A 21,997-nucleotide genomic window follows, 5' to 3' on the forward strand; every position below is an offset into this window, starting at 1 on the left:
TCCGGGATGACAAAGACAATAGGATACCGAGGCTGGAGATGGAAAGCAGTTTGGTGGCAGCGGTTCTTTCTCCTCTGGACTACAATAGAAGCTCAAACACGTTACGGCATTCCAGAGGAACTAAAACCGGGTTCTGTGGTCGGGAATCTCGCCAAAGATTTGGGTTTGTCATTATCTGAGATTTTTGACCGTAAGCTGCGGGTCGCCTCTGAGGCTGGCGAGCAGTATTTCAGCGTGGATGCGGGGAAGGGCGAGCTGGTGGTGAATGACAGAATAGACAGAGAGGCTTTATGTGGACAAAGCGCCAGCTGTGTTTTACCTTTGCAACTTGTTATTGAAAACCCCTTACATTTACACCGACTGGAGGTAGAAATTAAAGATATTAATGATAATTCCCCCGTGTTTCAAGCGAAAGAGCTGTCTTTGAAAATTGCAGAATCGGCAGCAGTAGGAACTCGCTTTCTTTTGGAAACCGCGGAGGATTTAGACGTAGGTGTTAATTCTGTCAAGTCTTACACTTTGACAAGAAATGAATGCTTCACACTGAAAATGAAGGATGTTAATGGTGGAGGAGCAGTTCCGGAGTTGGTGTTAGAAAAGGCTCTTGATCGTGAGAAGACAGCTGTTCATAAGCTCAAATTGACAGCAGTTGATGGGGGGAATCCAGCCCTTTCCGGTACCTCACAAATTGTAATTAATGTGCTTGATAATAATGATAATTTTCCTGTGTTTGAAAAAAATATCTACACAGTCTCTCTACAAGAAAGCACTGTCAAGGATACATCAGTAATTAAAATTACTGCTATGGATGCAGACGAGGGATCTAATGGGGAAATTGAATTTTCATTTGGTTCCAGGACCCCAGAGTCCGTCTTATCCATATTTGAAATTCAGTCATCAACAGGAGAAATATATTTGAAAGGACAATTAGATTATGAAAAAGCCACGTCATATAAAATAGAAATATCTGCGAAAGACAAAGGAGTTCCTGAAATGGAAAGTTACTGTCATTTACAGATAGATGTTTTAGACATTAATGACAATGTACCTGAAATTGTTCTCACCTCTGAACCTCAGCCTGTGCGGGAAGACGCACCAAGCGGTACAGTAGTTGCTTTGCTTAATGCACGTGATGCTGACTCTGGTAATAACAGTAAAGTTACGCTGCAGTCAAATAAAGGCTCTCCTTTTGCCCTTAAACCTTCGTTTTCTAATAATTATGCGCTGGTTACAAGCGGCCCTTTGGATAGAGAAAAATTCTCAGAGTATAATATCGAGATAACAGCCAGTGATTCGGGTTCTCCTCCACTTTCTAGTAAAAAGGTTATACCAGTAACCATCATTGATGTGAATGACAATCCTCCAATTTTCAGTCAGCCCTCCTATAATGTGTATTTAAAGGAGAACGGAGTACCTGGTTCGATACTTTATTCAGTATCAGCGTCAGATCTGGATTCTGGTGAAAACGCAAAGATCTCTTACTCCATACTGGACTCTAAAGTGCAGGACGTCTCTGTCTCGTCTTATGTTTACATTAACTCAGATAACGGGAGCATCTACAGCATGCACTCGTTTGACTACGAGAAGCTGAAAGTGTTTCAGATTCAGGTTCAGGCAAAGGACCAGGGGGCTCACTCTCTCAGCAGCAACGCCACTGTCCATGTTTTCATCCTGGACCAGAACGATAATACCCCCGCTGTTATCTACCCCTCCTCCGCTGCCCTGGGCTCCCTCTCTCATCAGAGGATGCCCCGCTCCGCTAAAGCGGGTCACCTGGTTACCAAGGTAACAGCCGTGGACGCTGATTCGGGCCATAATGCCTGGATCTCATATAGACTGGCGGAGGCCACAGACGCCTCTCTGTTCACCGTCAATCAGTACACAGGAGAGGTGAGGACTAAACGAGCTGTGTACGAGCAGGACGATTCCTCTCAGAGGCTGCTGATAGAGATCAAGGACGACGGGCAACCGGTTCAGTCCGCCACCACCACGGTGTCCATCCTACTAGAGGACGGTCTCCATGAACCCATTTTAGACCTCCGACACAAAATGTCCGAGCCCAGCAAGAAAACCGGCAGAATCACCCTTTATTTGATTCTGTCTCTGGCCTCAGTGTCCGTGCTGTCTCTGGTGACTTTTCTCATCCTGGCGGTGAAATGCATCAGGGGCAGCAGAAGCAGCGGGAGCTGCTGCATGAGAAGGAGCGACTGTGATGATTACAAGAACCCCAGCAGAAACCTGCAGATTCAGCTCAACACTGATGGACCTATAAAATACGTGGAGGTCCTGGGAGGAGACATGATGTCTCAGAGTCAGTCGTTCAGGTCCTGCATGTCTCCGATGTCAGAGTACAGTGATTTCACATTGATCAAACCCAGCAGCACCACAGACTTTAAAGAAGTCATCAGTGTTCTGGACGCGTCTTTACCAGACAGCACCTGGACCTTTGAGAGCCAGCAGGTGAGCTAAGCGAACAGTGATCGTTATTTATTGAAACAAATGTTTTATGCATTTGTTCTATTTTATTTTTCTTTGAAATGCTGAAGGAAAACAAGCTTTAACTGACTTGTTATGACGTTGATTTTTATCTGTGCCGTTACTCTTGCATCTCGGGGCTATTTGATATGTCAATCTGCTCGCTTTCGCACAGTAGCTTCTAAGTTGTGAGTTCTTCTTTCCATTTAATCTGTATTTTATGTAGTATCAATTTTACTTTTTTTGTTCAAGTTGTCGCTGTCCAGCACCTCAACCCTGAACAGCGACAACTTGAACAAGATTTCTGATAAGAGGTCTAAGCTGCTGAAAACCGGTTTGTAATTTGAAATGGCATTAAGAGTTAGTTTCATATGGTACATAATTTATAAATCTGTCTTTTTTTGTAAATCACAACTTTCTATATATCTATATTTTTGTCATTATTATTAAGTGCGAGGATGATTTCAGTCTCACTCTGAGTAAGATTAGTTCTACTTTGAATTTTGTTCTCTTCAGCTCATCTGTGTCTTTATATGAAATGCTCACTCCCTTAATGGATGGCAGAAATGGATGTTGAGCACCAATGAAACGCAGAGTTGTACAAAGAGATCTAGTCCCTCCCCCATGCAGCCACACAGTCACAATCTCTACCTCTGCAAGCAGATGGAGGAAACGGAGCGATGCTACTAACACGGCTAAAGCAAAGAAAAAATATACACATGTTTTTTAGTCGTGATTTTGGAATCTTTCGTTTGATCGATTCTTTACTGCCATGGACGACAATGATATTTTTTATTCTTGACTATTTCACTGGAAAATAATTCTTGAGAATCCGGGATGACAAAGACAAAAGGATCCCGGGACTGGAGATGGAAAGCGCTCTGGTGGAATCAGTTATTTCTCCTGTGGAGTACAATAGAAGCACAGACTCGCTACAGCATCCGAGAGGAACTAAAACCCGGTTCTGTGGTTGGAGATCTCACCAAAGATTTGGGTTTGTCTCTATCTGAGATTTTTGACCGTAAGCTGCGGGTCGCCTCTGAGGCTGGCGAGCAGTATTTCAGCGTGGATGCGGGGAAGGGCGAGCTGGTGGTGAATGACAGAATAGACAGAGAGGCTCTGTGCGGACAAAGCGTCAGCTGTGTTTTAACTCTGCAAATTGTTATTGATAAGCCTTTACAGCTGTACCGAGTAGAAGTGGAAATACAAGACGTGAATGATAATTCTCCCACCTTTCCGTCGACAGAAAAAATATTGCAAATAGCTGAGTCGGCAGCGGCAGGGACACATTTTCCGCTAGAAACAGCTCAAGATCTTGATGTTGGAGTTAACTCGGTGAGATCGTATACTCTGAGCAAAGATGAGTTCTTTAGTTTGAAAATTAAAGAAGTGTCTGGTGGAAAAAGAGTTCCAGAGTTAGCGCTGTCTAAATCTATTGACAGAGAGAAAAAACCCACACATACGTTGACGCTCACTGCCGTAGATGGGGGAAATCCAGTAAGGTCTGGGACCTGTCAAATAACGATAAATGTCCTTGATAATAACGACAATTTTCCTGCATTTGAGAAAAGCATATACAAAGTTTCCATAGGTGAAAACGCGCTGAAACGGGCGCCAGTTCTTACGCTGGCTGCTAAAGATGCTGATGAAGGTCTTAATGGAGAGGTTGAATTTGCTTTTGGTGCGCACACACCAGACAACGTCCGGTCTGTTTTTGATATCGACCCATTAACTGGGGAAATAAGCCTGATTGGTAATTTAGATTTTGAAACCAACTCTAATTATGAGATAGACATTTCCGCTACCGATAAAGGAAGTCCGAGAATGGAGGGGCATTGCACTGTCCATGTTGAAGTGTTAGACGTTAACGACAATCCTCCAAACATATTTCTGACCTCTCAACCAAACTCTGTGCCTGAGAATTCACCGAGTGGTACTGTAGTGGCTTTAATTAGTGCAAGAGATGTTGACTCTGGAGATAATGGTAAAGTAATACTACAGCTTAACAAAAATGTTCCCTTTAAGCTAAAAGCGTCATTTTCTGATAACTATGCGTTGATTACAAATGGTCCTTTAGACAGAGAAAAATTCGCAGAGTATGAAGTTGAGATAACCGCCACTGACTTAGGTTCACCACCAATGAGCAGTAAAAAGACAATAAACGTCAATATTACTGATGTAAATGACAATCCACCTGTTTTTACGCAACTCACATATACTGTGTATTTAAAAGAAAATGGATTACCAGGATCTATACTTTACTCTGTATCAGCATCTGATCTGGATTCTGGTGAAAACGCAAAGATCTCTTACTCCATACTGGACTCTAAAGTGCAGGATGTCTCTGTCTCGTCTTATGTTTACATTAACTCAAATAACGGGAGCATCTACAGCATGCACTCGTTTGACTACGAGAAGCTGAAAGTGTTTCAGATTCAGGTTCAGGCAAAGGACCAGGGCTCTCCCTCTCTCAGCAGCAACGCCACTGTCCATGTTTTCATCCTGGACCAGAACGATAATACCCCCGCTGTTATTTACCCCTCCTCCGCTGCCCTGGGCTCCCTCTCTCATCAGAGGATGCCCCGCTCCGCTAAAGCGGGTCACCTGGTTACCAAGGTAACAGCCGTGGACGCCGACTCGGGCCATAATGCCTGGATCTCGTACAGACTAGCGGAGGCCACAGACGCCTCTCTGTTCACCGTCAATCAGTACACAGGAGAGGTGAGGACTAAACGAGCTGTGTACGAGCAGGACGATTCCTCTCAGAGGCTGCTGATAGAGATCAAGGACGACGGGCAACCGGTTCAGTCCACCACCGCCACGGTGTCCATCTTACTGGAGGACGGTCTCCACGAACCCATTTTAGACCTCCGACACAAAATGTCTGAGCCCAGCAAGAAAACCGGCAGAATCACCCTTTATTTGATTCTGTCTCTGGCCTCAGTGTCCGTGCTGTCTCTGGTGACTTTTGTCATCCTGGCGGTGAAATGCATCAGGGGCAGCAGAAGCAGCGGGAGCTGCTGCATGAGAAGGAGCGACTGTGATGATTACAAGAACCCCAACAGAAACCTGCAGATTCAGCTCAACACTGATGGACCTATAAAATACGTGGAGGTCCTGGGAGGAGACATGATGTCTCAGAGTCAGTCGTTCAGGTCCTGCATGTCTCCGATGTCAGAGTACAGTGATTTCACATTGATCAAACCCAGCAGCACCACAGACTTTAAAGAAGTCATCAGTGTTCTGGACGCGTCTTTACCCGACAGCACCTGGACCTTTGAGAGCCAGCAGGTGAGCTAAAAATTAGATTTCAATAAACATTTCCACTACATTTATACTATATATTTTAACGAGCATAAACATCAATGGATGGGCGATTGGTCCATTTGTTCCCAGAAAACTAAAGCATTTCAGATGTTTTTTTTTTGTTGTTTTTTGTTTTTTTTACTTGAACTTACAAGGCTGAAGATTTCTTCATTTTGTCTAATGGACAATTCGTTTCATACCAGGCATTAAAACATACTATGTTGCAGAAGTACAAGAATCACTTATTCATCCATCTTATTCTTACTGTTTCTTGCCATCTGTCGCAGCCAAACGTTAAGTTTTGACTGTATTTCAGTTTTTCAGCACCGCTTGCCTGGACAGCGACATTATGTCACTGAGACGGCTGGAACACCGGGATTGTTTTTGTTTGGAGGCCTCTACTGTAGAAACAAGTAATGAATGAATGAATGAATGAATGAATGAATGAATGAATGAATGAATGAATGAATGAATGAATGAATGAATGAACATTTTAAATAACATTAATTTATTATCCCTTAAGCCAAATTTATTGTTTGTTTCTGTATGTTTAGGACTTGCAAAGTTTTACAGGGCTAAAAGTTACCCTTACCTCAATCAACCCTTCAATTTAAAGCCTAAAACCCACCAACATTAACCAAAATCCATAAAACTAGGTGGATTAAAGGCACACACACACACACACACACACACACACACACACACACACACACACACACTTACAACATATCACTGTCAAACGTTTTGATAATAATCAGTAGATCTTTTTATTTAAATTTTTTAATGTCTCTCGTGGGCCTTAACAAGCTATTTTGTTGTTCTTGTGTATTTCATTGTTGTTGAATTTTTGCAGTACAATATGTATTTGTAAAAAAAAAGAAAGAAAGAAAGAAAAGACAGAAATAGAAAAGAAAAACATTCTATGGATCAAAACCTTTAAAATGAAACTAGCTTTCATTAAGGTGTAGATCCAGTATTCATTTATTTACCATTTTTTTTATTTACGTGATGTTGCGCCTGCTGTGATTCTTGCTGTAGCTTCGTAGGGCATGCTCGGCTTTCTGTGATTGGACTGATGGGCTAGAAGATGGAGACCAATAGCTCACAGAATTGTACAAAGAGATCTAGTCCTTCCCCCACTCGCTCTCCTCACAGCAACCCTCACTGTGGTCAGAGCCGGCGAGGAGATGCATTTCGTACATGACGTCTTTATCGTGCGTTCTGTTAGTCATAATTGATATAATTGTTAAAGAATTTCCGTATTAATGGTGACTTCAAAGTCAGGATTACGTGGATGAATATCTTCATGGGAAATACAACATTGTAGCGGACCGGGCAGCTACCGTGGATGACAAAGAGAATGAGATATCGAGAGTGGAAATGGCTTGGGCTTTGGTGCTATCATTTCGTTCTGTTGAGGATTACAACAGAAGGACAGACTCGCTACAGCATCCCGGAGGAAGTGAAGCGGGGTTCTGCGGTTGGAAATCTCGCAAAAGACCTCGGTTTGGGATTATCAGACATTTTGGACCGTAAGCTGCGTGTCGCCTCTGAGGCTGGCGAGCAGTATTTCAGCGTGGATGCGGGGAAGGGCGAACTGGTGGTGAATGACAGAATAGACAGAGAGGCTCTGTGCGGACAAAGCGCCAGCTGTATTCTATCACTGCAAGTTGTGACAGAGAATCCACTACAGCTGCACCGGATAGAAGTGGAAGTAAAAGACATAAATGACAACTCTCCGGTTTTTATTAAAGAAGAGCGGCATCTGAAGATAGCTGAATCCACCGCTGCTGGTATACGCTTTCCTTTGGACACCGCACAGGATCAGGATTTTGGTAGCAATTCAGTTAAGTCGTACACATTAAGTAAGAGCGAATGTTTTAGCTTGAAAATGAAGGAACTGTCTGGTGACCGACATGTTCCCGAGCTCGTGCTGGAGAAACCGCTAGACCGAGAGAAACAGAGCGTGCATCAGTTGTTACTGACAGCGTTAGACGGAGGCAGCCCTGTGAAAACCGGAACCACAAATATCATTGTGACCGTGTTGGACAATAACGACAATGTCCCGGTGTTTAAAAGGACGTTGTATAATATCTCTGTGCCTGAAAATAGCGCCGTTGGTTCTGTGCTTGTTCAAGTTGAAGCCGTAGATGAAGACGAGGGAGTCAACGCGGAGATCGAGTACAGATTTGCTGACAGCACACCCCCGTCGCTGCTGTCCACTTTTAAGATGAATTCAGATACAGGCGAAATTATCTTATTGAACGCGTTAGATTATGAGAGCAGTAGTAAGATCGAAATAAGTGTCACTGCAAAGGACAAAGGAATTCCAGAAATGGAGGGTCACTGTCGCGTACAAATAGTTGTAATAGACGTCAATGATAACGTGCCAGAAATAATGTTAACTTCCAAGCCCAGCCCTGTACGAGAGGACGCACCAAAAGGTACAGTGGTAGCTTTAATAAGTGCACGTGATCTCGATTCAGGCAATAACGGCAATGTAGCATTAAAACTTGCACATGGGTCTCCTTTCAGTTTAAAAGCTTCTTTTTCAAACAATTATGCCCTGATTACTGCTGGTGTTCTAGACCGAGAAAAAAGTGCAGAATATAATGTTGAGATAACAGCGACCGATGCAGGTTCCCCGCCTCTGTCAAGTAAGAAAACAGTTCATGTCAGCATCACTGATGTAAATGACAACCCACCTATTTTTAATCACGCCTCCTATAATGTGTATGTAAAGGAGAATAGATTACCAGGATCTATACTTTATTCAGTAACAGCATCAGATCTGGATTCTGGTGAAAACGCAAAGATCTCTTACTCCATACTGGACTCTAAAGTGCAGGACGTCTCTGTCTCGTCTTATGTTTACATTAACTCAGATAACGGGAGCATCTACAGCATGCACTCGTTTGACTACGAGAAGCTGAAAGTGTTTCAGATTCAGGTTCAGGCAAAGGACCAGGGCTCTCCCTCTCTCAGCAGCAACGCCACTGTCCATGTTTACATCCTGGACCAGAACGATAATACCCCCGCTGTTATTTACCCCACCTCTGCTGCCCTGGGCTCCCTCTCTCATCAGAGGATGCCCCGCTCCGCTAAAGCGGGTCACCTGGTTACCAAGGTGACGGCCGTGGACGCTGATTCGGGCCATAATGCCTGGGTCTCTTATAGACTGGCGGAGGCCACAGATGCCTCTCTGTTCACCGTCAATCAGTACACAGGAGAGGTGAGGACTAAACGCGCTGTGTACGAGCAGGACGACTCCTCACAGAGGCTGCTGATAGAGATCAAGGACGACGGGCAACCGGTTCAGTCCGCCACCACCACGGTGTCCATCCTACTAGAGGACGGTCTCCATGAACCCATTTTAGACCTCCGACACAAAATGTCTGAGCCCAGCAAGAAAACCGGCAGAATCACCCTTTATTTGATTCTGTCTCTGGCCTCAGTGTCCGTGCTGTCTCTAGTGACTTTTGTCATCCTGGCGGTGAAATGCATCAGGGGCAGCAGAAGCAGCGGGAGCTGCTGCATGAGAAGGAGCGACTGTGATGATTACAAGAACCCCAACAGAAACCTGCAGATTCAGCTCAACACTGATGGACCTATAAAATACGTGGAGGTCCTGGGAGGAGACATGATGTCTCAGAGTCAGTCGTTCAGGTCCTGCATGTCTCCGATGTCAGAGTACAGTGATTTCACATTGATCAAACCCAGCAGCACCACAGACTTTAAAGAAGTCATCAGTGTTCTGGACGCGTCTTTACCCGACAGCACCTGGACCTTTGAGAGCCAGCAGGTGAGCATAGAGTCGTATTAATGGTCATTTAGATAGATTTACATCAACATTAAACACTTTTTTTTTATTATTAAATTCATCTTAATGAAAAAACACTTTACTTTCTGCTGATTTACATTTCCTGTACTATTATTTTTTAGACCTGGAAAAAAAAGGGCGTCAAATGTTCATTGCATTTTAGAGCAAAGCATTTCAGCACTGCGCGGCTGGACAGCGACCATAATCCCAAGAAGTGTAGAGGATTCACGGAATGTTGACACAGAATTAATGAACGAAATATTTAATTTTAACCTCAACAAAGTACAACTTAATTGTACAAAATATATTTACAAACCTGAATAATATAATTAATTTTTTTTTTCATATTGTCTGATGTAAATTAAAATATATCACTTTGCTGTTTCTTTGCTATCTTATCATGCATCAAAAATGAGGTAGATGTGTCTTTAGCAGTGTTACTCTGATTGGAAATCAGAGGTGGATGCTGCGAACCAATAGAATTCATCATAGTAAAAAGAGATCTAGTCCCTCCCCCCTGCAGCTTCAGCCGCCACAATGCTCAGAGAGGGAGAACAGTCAGCAAATAATTCATATTTTAGGAGCTCAGCATCATGTCTTTATTTAATGTTTGACCAGAAATAGCTATTATTCCAACTGGATATGTTGCGCTCGCCGGATATCCCTTTTCCCTCTCTGATCTGCGCTTATATGGGATGGAAACGGGTTCGTTTGTAGAATGAGGATGACAAAGAGGAAAGAACACCGAGACTGGAGATGGCAGGCGCTTTGGTGGCATCATTTCTTTCTTCTATGGAATACAATACATGGACAAACTCGCTACAGCATACAAGAGGAGCTGAAACGGGGATCTGTGGTTGGAAATCTTGCAAAAGATCTGGGTTTGGGATTATCGGACATTTTTGAGCGTAAACTACGTGTCCCCTCGGAGGCTGGTGGGCAGCATTTCAGCGTGGATGTGGGGAAGGGCGAGTTGGTGGTGAATGACAGAATAGACAGAGAGGCTTTATGTGGACAAAGCGCCAGCTGCATATTGCCTCTGCAGGTTGTAATCGAGGATCCGCTACAGTTGCATCGAATTGAAGTTGAAATTAAAGATATTAATGACAATTCTCCAATTTTCCTTTCAAACGAGATTTCTTTATATATAGCCGAATCGGCGGCTGTTGGTACGCGCTTTCCTTTAGAGAGCGCAGGGGACCCTGATGTTGGGAGCAATTCACTTAAATTTTATACACTCAGTAAAAACGACTGCTTCTCCCTGAAGATAAAAGAAATCGAGGGTGGCAAGGCTGCCCCGGAGCTCTATTTGGAGAAAACTCTTGACCGAGAGAAAACGTCTGTTCACAAAATATTGCTGACAGCGTTAGACGGAGGAAATCCTGTGCGGTCTGGAACTACACAAATAACTATAAATGTTCTTGATATTAATGATAATTTTCCGGTGTTTGAGAAAAACTTGTACAAAATATCTTTGGGTGAAAAAAGTTTGAAAGGAATAGTTATTATTAAACCCAAAGCGACAGATGCAGACGAAGGCTCAAACGGTGAAGTTGAATTTTCATTTGGGCCTCGCACACCGCCTTCTGTGCTGTCAGCCTTTGATATTCACCCTTTAACAGGTGAAATAACTCTGAAAGGGGATTTAGACTATGAGACAGTTAAGTCATATGACATTGATGTCATCGCAAAGGACAAAGGCAGTCCTCAAATGGAAGGCCACTGCCGTGTCCAGGTAGACATCACTGATTTTAATGATAACGCCCCAGAAATTGTTTTTACTTCTCAGCCTAAACCTGTGCGCGAAGACGCGCCAAGCGGCACTGTGGTTGCTTTGATAAGTGCAAAAGACCTTGACTCCGGCGATAACGGTAAAGTAACTCTACATCTCGCCAAAGGTCCCCCTTTTAATCTGAAGCCTTCATTTTCTAATAATTATGCGCTGGTTACCAGCGGTAATTTAGACAGAGAGAGGGCATCTGATTATAATATTGAGATAACCGCCACTGATTCAGGTACTCCACAAATGTCCAGCACGAAAACTATTCATGTCAGCATCACTGATGTAAATGACAACCCTCCTAGTTTTTCTCAGTCGTCCTATAATGTGTATTTAAAAGAAAACGGATTACCAGGATCTATACTTTATTCAGTATCAGCATCTGATCAGGATTCTGGTGAAAACGCAAAGATCTCTTACTCCATACTGGACTCGAAAGTGCAGGACGTCTCCGTCTCGTCTTATGTTTACATTAACTCAGATAACGGGAGCATCTACAGCATGCACTCGTTTGACTACGAGAAGCTGAAAGTGTTTCAGATTCAGGTTCAGGCAAAGGACCAGGGCTCTCCCTCTCTCAGCAGCAACGCCACTGTCCATGTTTACATCCTGGACCAGAACGATAATACCCCCGCTGTTATTTACCCCTCCTCTGCTGCCCTGGGCTCCCTCTCCCATCAGAGGATGCCCCGCTCCGCTAAAGCGGGTCACCTGGTTACCAAGGTAACGGCCGTGGACGCTGATTCGGGCCATAATGCCTGGATCTCATATAGACTGGCGGAGGCCACAGACGCCTCTCTGTTCACCGTCAATCAGTACACAGGAGAGGTGAGGACTAAACGAGCTGTGTACGAGCAGGACGATTCCTCTCAGAGGCTGCTGATAGAGATCAAGGACGACGGGCAACCGGTTCAGTCCGCCACCACCACGGTGTCCATCCTACTAGAGGACGGTCTCCATGAACCCATTTTAGACCTCCGACACAAAATGTCTGAGCCCAGCAAGAAAACCGGCAGAATCACCCTTTATTTGATTCTGTCTCTGGCCTCAGTGTCCGTGCTGTCTCTGGTGACTTTTCTCATCCTGGCGGTGAAATGCATCAGGGGCAGCAGAAGCAGCGGGAGCTGCTGCATGAGAAGGAGCGACTGTGATGATTACAAGAACCCCAGCAGAAACCTGCAGATTCAGCTCAACACTGATGGACCTATAAAATACGTGGAGGTCCTGGGAGGAGACATGATGTCTCAGAGTCAGTCGTTCAGGTCCTGCATGTCTCCGATGTCAGAGTACAGTGATTTCACATTGATCAAACCCAGCAGCACCACAGACTTTAAAGAAGTCATCAGTGTTCTGGACGCGTCTTTACCCGACAGCACCTGGACCTTTGAGAGCCAGCAGGTGAGCTAAGCGAACAGCAACTATAGTGTTAACACATTCGTTTACTGGCTCGCTTCTGGTTAATTTTTATATTCATTCTGTTCGTTGGTGCTTATTTTGAGGTCATGCGTTATGGATTTTACTTTGCGTTAGTTTAGTTTATTTTTGAGAAGATGGCTTGAACTGAAAAATAGGTTAAAAACATTTTACTAAGAGTGATAATAAACCCCACCACAAATAAATAAAAAAGGATTAACACCACACCCAATATGTTTTTTCTAATGACATCTTTTAGAGCAAATGTATTTTAAAAAGTGATTCTTGAGAATAGGGACAAAATGGGTTTTAATTTTCCCATNGTCATCAGTGTTCTGGATGCGTCTTTACCCGACAGCACCTGGACCTTTGAGAGCCAGCAGGTGAGCACAGCATGACGTGTAACTTAGGTTCAGAAATACATAAACAAAAACGTAGTCAAACATATCTCTAGTCTTGTGTGGAAATTCAGAAAGGACATGTTAGTTTATTGCAACATATTTGAAAATTGAAATCATAAATGTTGAAGCTAAATTAATATTGTTGTTAACCATGATTCTTTTCGGTGTTCTACCTGCTGACATAATTTTTTCTTCACAATGCCTGCATGAAAATTTGAAAAATAGTGAGGGCTACTTCATGTTTCAGCACCATGGTGTGGACAGCGACAGGCTGGAGGACATATTGTTGAAAAAACACTTTTAGGAGTGATTCTTTTTGTCTGTCTGTCTTCCTGTCCGTCTGCGCCTTAACCAATGATACACCATGTGTTACTAATATTTGTTCATAAGAGATGCCGTGACCACTTTCATCATTAAAATGAATGTATTTACTCCAAACTGACAGTATAATGTGATTTTCTCTAACAGAATATTTGACGCCACTTTGTGTGTGTGGTTCATTTATCGATTTAATGCTGGTTCAGCTCTGTTTGGTTTAAATGAAGCAGCCCAGTTGGAAGCTCAGTTAGGCACTGCATGCTGTCACTTTAAGAGCGTTGATCTGCCAGCTTCTCATTGGATGTTGGAGAGGGATTTCGTGGACCAATAAGATTTTGAACTGTACAAAGCAATCCACTCCCTGCCCCCATACAGATAGCGCTGTAACAGAGTGAACTGAGCCCAACAAGAGAGAAATAAGCAGCTATTTCATTCAGCTAAACATGAGATTCATCTTAAAGGCACGATCAGAAGGTGTATTGTTTTGCAAACGGAGACATATTTTCTTCAAACATTGGGGCAGTATTTCTGTAAACTGGACTCTGATGGAAATTCACGCCATATAGCGGATCAAGGATGACAAAGAGAAAAGGAAATCGGGGCTGGAGATGGCTGGCTCTTTGGTGGCATCATTTTTCCCTTTTTTGGAGTACAATAGATGCACAGAGTCGTTACAGCATCCCGGAGGAACTAAAACAGGGATCGGTGGTTGGAAATCTTGCCAGAGATCTGGGGTTGGGATTATCGGACATTTTTGACCGTAAGATGCGCCTTGCCTCGGACGCTGGTGAGCAGTATTTCAGCGTGGATGTGGGGAAGGGCGAGCTGATCGTGAAAGACAGAATAGACAGAGAGGCTTTATGTGGACAAAGCGCCAGCTGCGTTCTACCCCTGCAGATAGTTGTTGAAAATCCTTTGCAGTCTCATCGGATTGAAGTTGAAATAACAGACATTAATGACAATTCTCCGAGTTTTCCTACGCAGGAAATCAACCTTAAAATACCCGAATCCGTGCTTGTCGGGAAACGCTTTCCTTTAGAAAGCGCTGAGGACTCTGATGTTGGAAGTAATTCTTTAAAATCATACTCCCTGAGCAAAAATGATTATTTTTCTTTAAAGTTTAAACAAACAAAAAATGGACAAGCTGTCCCGGAATTGATGTTAGAGAAACCATTAGACAGAGAAAAGAATGCTTTACATGGGTTGTTACTGTCGGCATTAGATGGAGGAAATCCTGCTAGATCAGGAACCTGTAAAATTTCAATTACAGTTCTTGACAATAACGATAATTTTCCAGTTTTTAGCGAAAATGAGTACAAGATTTCTTTAAAGGAGAACAGCACTAAAGGGACATTTGTTATCAAACTGACAGCCACTGATGCTGATGATGGTCTTAATGGTGAAGTGACATATTTATTTGGGTCTCGTACTCCAGAGTCTGTCCTGTCGACATTTGAAATCAACGATGAAAGCGGGGAAATGTTATTAAAAGGTCCTCTAGATTATGAGATAAGTAAATCGTACCTTATCGACATAACTGCTAAAGACAAAGGAACTCCTGAAATGGAGGGACACTGTCGTGTCCAAGTTGATATCGAGGATATAAATGATAATGCTCCAGAGATTTTGCTCACTTCTAAACCCAGTCCCGTACGCGAGGACGCTCCCCGTGGAACAGTGGTCGCTTTGATAAGCGCACGAGACAGTGACTCGGGTGATAACGGAAAAGTGGTGTTGCATCTTTCAAAAACGTTTCCTTTCATCCTAAAACCTTCGTTTTCTAATAACTATGAACTGCTCACCAACGATCCTCTAGACCGTGAGAAAATTTCACAGTTTGATATCGAATTAAAAGCTTTTGATTCAGGTAATCCTCGTCTATCAGGTAGTACAATTATAGCTGTCAGCATCACTGATGTGAATGACAACCCACCTGTTTTTACCCAGTCCTTTTATAATGTGTATCTTAAAGAGAACGGAGTCCCAGGATCTATACTTTACTCTGTATCAGCATCTGATCTGGATTCTGGTGAAAACGCAAAGATCTCTTACTCCATACTGGACTCTAAAGTGCAGGACGTCTCTGTCTCGTCTTATGTTTACATTAACTCAGATAACGGGAGCATCTACAGCATGCACTCGTTTGACTACGAGAAGCTGAAAGTGTTTCAGATTCAGGTTCAGGCAAAGGACCAGGGGGCTCACTCTCTCAGCAGCAACGCCACTGTCCATGTTTTCATCCTGGACCAGAACGATAATACCCCCGCTGTTATTTACCCCACCTCTGCTGCCCTGGGCTCCCTCTCTCATCAGAGGATGCCCCGCTCCGCTAAAGCGGGTCACCTGGTTACCAAGGTAACAGCCGTGGACGCCGACTCGGGCCATAATGCCTGGATCTCGTACAGACTAGCGGAGGCCACAGACGCCTCTCTGTTCACCGTCAATCAGTACACAGGAGAGGTGAGGACTAAACGCGCTGTGTACGAGCAGGACGACTCCTCACAGAGGCTGCTGATAGAGATCAAGGACGACGGGCAACCGGGTCAGTCAGCCACCGCCACGGTGTCCATCTTACTGGAGGACGGTCTCCATGAACCCATTTTAGACCTCCGACACAAAATGTCCGAGCCCAGCAAGAAAACCGGCAGAATCACCCTTTATTTGATTCTGTCTCTGGCCTCAGTGTCCGTGCTGTCTCTGGTGACTTTTCTCATCCTGGCGGTGAAATGCATCAGGGGCAGCAGAAGCAGCGGGAGCTGCTGCATGAGAAGGAGCGACTGTGATGATTACAAGAACCCCAACAGAAACCTGCAGATTCAGCTCAACACTGATGGACCTATAAAATACGTGGAGGTCCTGGGAGGAGACATGATGTCTCAGAGTCAGTCGTTCAGGTCCTGCATGTCTCCGATGTCAGAGTACAGTGATTTCACATTGATCAAACCCAGCAGCACCACAGACTTTAAAGAAGTCATCAGTGTTCTGGACGCGTCTTTACCCGACAGCACCTGGACCTTTGAGAGCCAGCAGGTGAGCTCAAAGATAACAAAAATACACGATCATTTCATATTCAATATTCTTTTAGTGTTGTTTTTTTTGCTGTTTGACTCCTATAAATTTGTTTTTTAAAATGTGAATAAAGAAATATACACTTTACTTTTTCGCTTTTAATTATGAGTTTGAACATAAATGATGACGTAACAATGCAGGTTATTGTATTTTTTAGCCAGCAGTGTTTGTCTTAATTTCATTATTTATTTATTTTTTTTATGTCATAATGATAATGCAGCTATTCATCGCATGTAACATCTTTTCTTTCCGTGCGTGAAATTTCGCTGGATGACTGGTTAAAACAGAAACACAATGGAAGTATCTGAAAACAATATTTTGTCAAGTTTCTTAGAAAAGATCTTTGTGTGCTGAAAAATAAAAAAATAATAATAATTGCTGTATTTTCTGCCACTTAAAAATATATCCAATGAATTATAATGTGTGGTTTGAAATAAACCACAGGATTTGACGACAAAGTAAAAATATAAACCTTAACATTTTTTTGTTTTAACTTTATTTCATTTTTCAAATGGTTTATTTGTGTTACTCGGGCATCTTATCATTTTAAATTGCTTTGTTCTGTTTATTCGCGGCTCTTCTATTCTTATTGGGTGTCGTTGTAAATGCACTGTGCCAATAGCATCACTTTTTGTACAAAGAGATCTACTCCCTCCCCCATCCATCCTCAGCACTGGAGCCAGTGTTCTGCTCTGAGTATGAACGGAGACGAGCTTGCACTTCAACAGCAAAACTGAAAAAGTAACCTTTACTTTGCATGTTAGGATGGGTTTATTACTTGGATTTCCCTGGAGTTTGCCTGTGTCGCCAATAACGGATTTCACCGTCTGTCCGTTCATTTTATAAGATAACGATGGGAATTAACGTGCTTTAACGGAGCGAGGATGACAAAGAGAATGGGACACCGGGAGTGGAGATGGCAGGCGCTTTGGTGGCATAATTTTTTGCTATTGTGGAATATAATACACGGACAGACTCGTTACAACATCCCAGAGGAACTGGAACGAGGTTCTCTGGTTGGTAATATTGCCAAAGATCTCGGCTTGGGATTATCAGACATTTTTGAGCGTAAACTGCGGGTCGCCTCTGAGGCTGGTAAGCAGTATTTCAGCGTGGATGCGGGGAAGGGCGAGCTGGTGGTGAATGACAGAATAGACAGAGAGGCTCTGTGTGGACAAAGCGCCACCTGTGTGTTACCTCTGCAGGTTGTGGTAGAAAACCCCTTGCAGCTGCACAGGATAGAAGTGGAAATAAGAGACGTAAATGACAATGCTCCTACTTTTCTCAAAAGTGATCATGTAATCGAAATTGCTGAGTCCACCGTTGTCGGTGTTCATTTTCCCTTGGAGATGGCGGAGGACCCGGATGTTGGGAATAACGGATTAAAAACGTACACGCTAAGCAAAGATGAATGTTTTTCGATAAAAGTTAAGGAAATTGAAAATGGAAAAAAAATTCCAGAGTTAGTATTAAATAAATCATTAGACCGGGAGAAAAGGGCGACGCATAGCTTAGTTCTTACTGCTATGGACGGAGGGAATCCCGTTAAGACCGGGATTTCAAAGATAACCATACATGTACTTGATAATAATGACAATGTTCCACAGTTTGAACAAAGTTTTTATAAGATTGCTGTTCAAGAAAACAGTGCAAACGGTTCATTTGTTATTTCTACCAAAGCAACAGACATAGATGAGGATCTAAACGGAGAAATTGAATACTCTTTTGGCGTACACACACCCCCATCAGTTCTGTCCTTATTTCACATAGATGCTGAAACTGGAGACATATATTTGAAACAGTCATTAGACTTTGAAGCTAAGGCATCATATCGAATAGATATTAGTGCAAAAGACAAAGGTTTGCCTAAGATGGAAGGACACTGCACTGTGCAGGTGGATGTATTAGACGTAAACGATAACGCTCCCGACATTCTTCTCACTTCCAAATCCACATCAGTGCCAGAAGACTCGAACAGCGGCACAGTGGTGGCTTTACTCAGCGTACGTGATCTTGATTCGGGTGATAACAGTAAAGTTAAAATTCAGATCCCAAAAAGTTCACCCTTTAGTCTAAAACCTTCTTTCTCTAATAATTACGCTATGATTACAAACGGCCCTTTAGACAGAGAGACGGTCTCAGAGTTTAACATCGAAATAACAGCTACGGATGCAGGAACTCCGGCTCTCTCCAGCACCAGGATTATCCCAGTTAGTATCACAGATATAAATGACAATCCACCTCTTTTCAGTCAGCCATCATATAACGTATATCTGAAAGAAAATATGGCTCCAGGTTCGATACTTTATTCAGTAACAGCATCTGATCGGGATTCTGGTGAAAACGCAAAGATCTCTTACTCCATACTGGACTCTAAAGTGCAGGACGTCTCTGTCTCGTCTTATGTTTACATTAACTCAAATAACGGGAGCATCTACAGCATGCACTCGTTTGACTACGAGAAGCTGAAAGTGTTTCAGATTCAGGTTCAGGCAAAGGACCAGGGCTCTCCCTCTCTCAGCAGCAACGCCACTGTCCATGTTTACATCCTGGACCAGAACGATAATACCCCCGCTGTTATTTACCCCTCCTCTGCTGCCCTGGGCTCCCTCTCTCATCAGAGGATGCCCCGCTCCGCTAAAGCGGGTCACCTGGTTACCAAGGTAACGGCCGTGGACGCTGACTCGGGCCATAATGCCTGGATCTCATATAGACTGGCGGAGGCCACAGACGCCTCTCTGTTCACCGTCAATCAGTACACAGGAGAGGTGAGGACTAAACGCGCTGTGTACGAGCAGGACGACTCCTCTCAGAGGCTGCTGATAGAGATCAAGGACGACGGGCAACCGGTTCAGTCCGCCACCGCCACGGTGTCCATCTTACTGGAGGAAAGTCTCCATGAACCCATTTTAGACCTCCGACACAAAATGTCCGAGCCCAGCAAGAAAACCGGCAGAATCACCCTTTATTTGATTCTGTCTCTGGCCTCAGTGTCCGTGCTGTCTCTGGTGACTTTTCTCATCCTGGCGGTGAAATGCATCAGGGGCAGCAGAAGCAGCGGGAGCTGCTGCATGAGAATGAGCGACTGCGATGATTACAAGAACCCCAACAGAAACCTGCAGATTCAGCTCAACACTGATGGACCTATAAAATACGTGGAGGTCCTGGGAGGAGACATGATGTCTCAGAGTCAGTCGTTCAGATCCTGCATGTCTCCGATGTCAGAGTACAGTGATTTCACATTGATCAAACCCAGCAGCACCACAGACTTTAAAGAAGTCATCAGTGTTCTGGACGCGTCTTTACCTGACAGCACCTGGACCTTTGAGAGCCAACAGGTGAGCTCAAAGCATTGCATTATCACATTAGTTGAATAATTCAGTTAAAGAAATGAATGGCGGGCATCTTGGTTGCTAGTCTTTGTTGCCTGTTGTGTATGCTTCCATGTACTTTTTTGAAGTATGATGTGGAAGACAGTTCTCAGTTCTCAGCTTTGTTCGTTATTAAAAGCAGATTTTGTCAAACAGGATAATATGTCAGTCTAAAAATTTCGCAAATATTTTATTAGTGAAATAACATATTTTTTGCCAGCAAAATATTTTGATGCTTGTTAAAGTCTTCATTTTATGATTAATTCTATATTCAAGTAAATATTTAGGCTGGTGTATGTCTGTAAAATTATGATAGAAAAGTATGTTATTTTATTTATTTATTTATTCATTTATTTTTAATCTATTAGTAAGTTTAAGTACCAGTGGCACAATTAAAATCAGCGGACTGGTAAATGTGTTAAAGTACAACACTGTGTAGAGCTCCTTTCATAAGCACGGCTGTATCTTTAAAAGCTCTGCTCAGTGCGCTTCCCGTTGGATGACGGGGAAGCATGCTGTGCTCCAATAGCAGGCAAGGAAAGTACAAAGAGATCTACCCCCCTCCTCCAGCAGCTTCAGCACCACAAAACGTCCATAATGCAATGAGTTAGATAGCAGTGTGAGGCGCTTATAACTCGAACCTTAGAATAAAATAATTGATTTTCAGTTGAAGTCATGAATGAACATGGTTACGGATTGATTCAGATCTTGTTTGATTCTTCCCGGAACTGGACAAGTGCCACCATTTTCATGATGGGAAATATTACGAGCTAACGGATCCGGGATGACAAAGAAAATGGGATACCGAGACTGGAGATGGCAGGCGCTCTGGTGGCATCAGCTCTTTATCCTGTGGAGTACAATTGAAGCCCAGACTCGCTACAGCATCCCAGAGGAACTCAAACAAGGCTCTGTGGTGGGAAATCTCGCCAAAGATTTGGGTTTGTCATTATCTGAGATTTTTGACCGTAAGGTGCGGGTCGCCTCTGAGGCTGGGGAGCAGTATTTCAGCGTGGATGCGGGGAAGGGCGAGCTGGTGGTGAATGACAGAATAGACAGAGAGGGTTTATGTGGACAAAGCGCCAGCTGTGTTTTACCTTTACAAATTGTTATTGAAAACCCTTTACATTTATACCGACTTGATGTAGAAATTAAAGATATTAATGATAATTTTCCAATATTTCAAGTAAAAGAACTGTCTATAAAAATCGCAGAAACAGCAGCAGTGGGAACTCGCTTTTCATTGGAGAATGCAGAGGATCTAGATGTTGGAAGTAACTCAGTAAAATCATACAGTTTGTCAAGAAACGATTGTTTTGCGCTAAAAATGAAGGAGATAGATGATGGCAGAGCAGTCCCCGAACTAGTTCTGGAAAAATCCCTTGATCGAGAGAAGAAAGCTGTTCATGAACTAAAACTGACTGCAGTTGATGGGGGAAATCCGGCCCTGTCCGGTACAGCGCAAATTGTAATTACTGTGCTTGATGTAAACGACAATTTCCCAGTATTCGAAAAACACAATTATAAAATTTCTTTACCAGAAAATACTGAAAAAGGTACCTCTGTGATTAAATTTACTGCTACTGACGCTGATGAGGGACCGAACGGAGAAATAGAGTTCTTTTTTGGTCCGAGGACACCAGAGTCCGTGTTATCCATTTTTGAAATAAAATCATTAACTGGAGATGTTTATTTAACGGGAAATTTGGATTATGAAAAATCCACCTCTTATAAAATTGAAATATCTGCGAAAGACAAAGGCGTTCCTGAAATGGAGAGCAACTGTCGCCTACAGGTTGATGTTGTAGACATTAATGACAATATACCAGAAATTGTTCTCACCTCTGAACCTCAGCCTGTGCGGGAAGACGCACCAAGCGGTACAGTAGTTGCNATTCTCAAGAATCACTCATTGTTGGTTCGTCTTTTTTCATATTCATAGTTCTGTCTTGATCTAATTTTTAATGCATTAATCCAACTTGGATTAATGCATTATATTTTAGATTCTCTCTCTTTTTTCCTTAAAGTAATCAAATTCTATGAG

General features: G+C 43.2%; 6 protein-coding genes across 14 annotated transcripts in view; all 6 read left to right on the top strand.

Annotated features, from left to right (window-relative positions):
• LOC106950270 (protocadherin gamma-C5-like) overlaps nucleotides 1-2,469 on the top strand; it is a 17,232-nt gene extending 14,763 nt beyond the window's left edge. The window contains exon 3 of the mRNA XM_015037022.1: nucleotides 1-2,469. Within this exon, the coding sequence (XP_014892508.1) occupies nucleotides 7-2,469 (2,463 nt within the window). The 5' untranslated portion in view covers nucleotides 1-6.
• LOC106950266 (protocadherin gamma-A11-like) overlaps nucleotides 1-21,997 on the top strand; it is a 165,445-nt gene that overhangs the window by 130,406 nt on the left and 13,042 nt on the right. The gene's annotated exons all lie outside the window — the stretch shown is intronic.
• LOC106950272 (protocadherin gamma-C5-like) lies at nucleotides 2,968-6,243 on the top strand. Its single transcript, XM_015037023.1, has one exon. It carries the CDS (start codon nucleotides 3,313-3,315, stop codon nucleotides 5,773-5,775), a length of 2,463 nt encoding a protein of 820 aa, XP_014892509.1. The 5' UTR covers nucleotides 2,968-3,312; the 3' UTR covers nucleotides 5,776-6,243.
• Nucleotides 6,787-10,093, top strand: LOC106950268 (protocadherin gamma-C5-like). The gene has a single exon (XM_015037020.1). The coding sequence runs from the start codon at nucleotides 7,130-7,132 to the stop codon at nucleotides 9,602-9,604; it is 2,475 nt and encodes an 824-aa protein (XP_014892506.1). The 5' UTR covers nucleotides 6,787-7,129; the 3' UTR covers nucleotides 9,605-10,093.
• On the top strand, nucleotides 10,141-12,788 carry LOC106950269 (protocadherin gamma-C5-like). The gene has a single exon (XM_015037021.1). The coding sequence runs from the start codon at nucleotides 10,320-10,322 to the stop codon at nucleotides 12,786-12,788; it is 2,469 nt and encodes an 822-aa protein (XP_014892507.1). The 5' UTR covers nucleotides 10,141-10,319.
• On the top strand, nucleotides 20,477-21,895 carry LOC106950264 (protocadherin gamma-C5-like). Its single transcript, XM_015037006.1, has one exon. The coding sequence runs from the start codon at nucleotides 20,738-20,740 to the stop codon at nucleotides 21,893-21,895; it is 1,158 nt and encodes a 385-aa protein (XP_014892492.1). The 5' UTR covers nucleotides 20,477-20,737.

This window comes from Poecilia latipinna, unplaced genomic scaffold, assembly GCF_001443285.1.
Source record: "Poecilia latipinna isolate Pla-1442-1.1 unplaced genomic scaffold, P_latipinna-1.0 Scaffold388, whole genome shotgun sequence".
In the NCBI taxonomy this organism is placed as follows: Eukaryota; Metazoa; Chordata; class Actinopteri; order Cyprinodontiformes; family Poeciliidae; genus Poecilia; species Poecilia latipinna.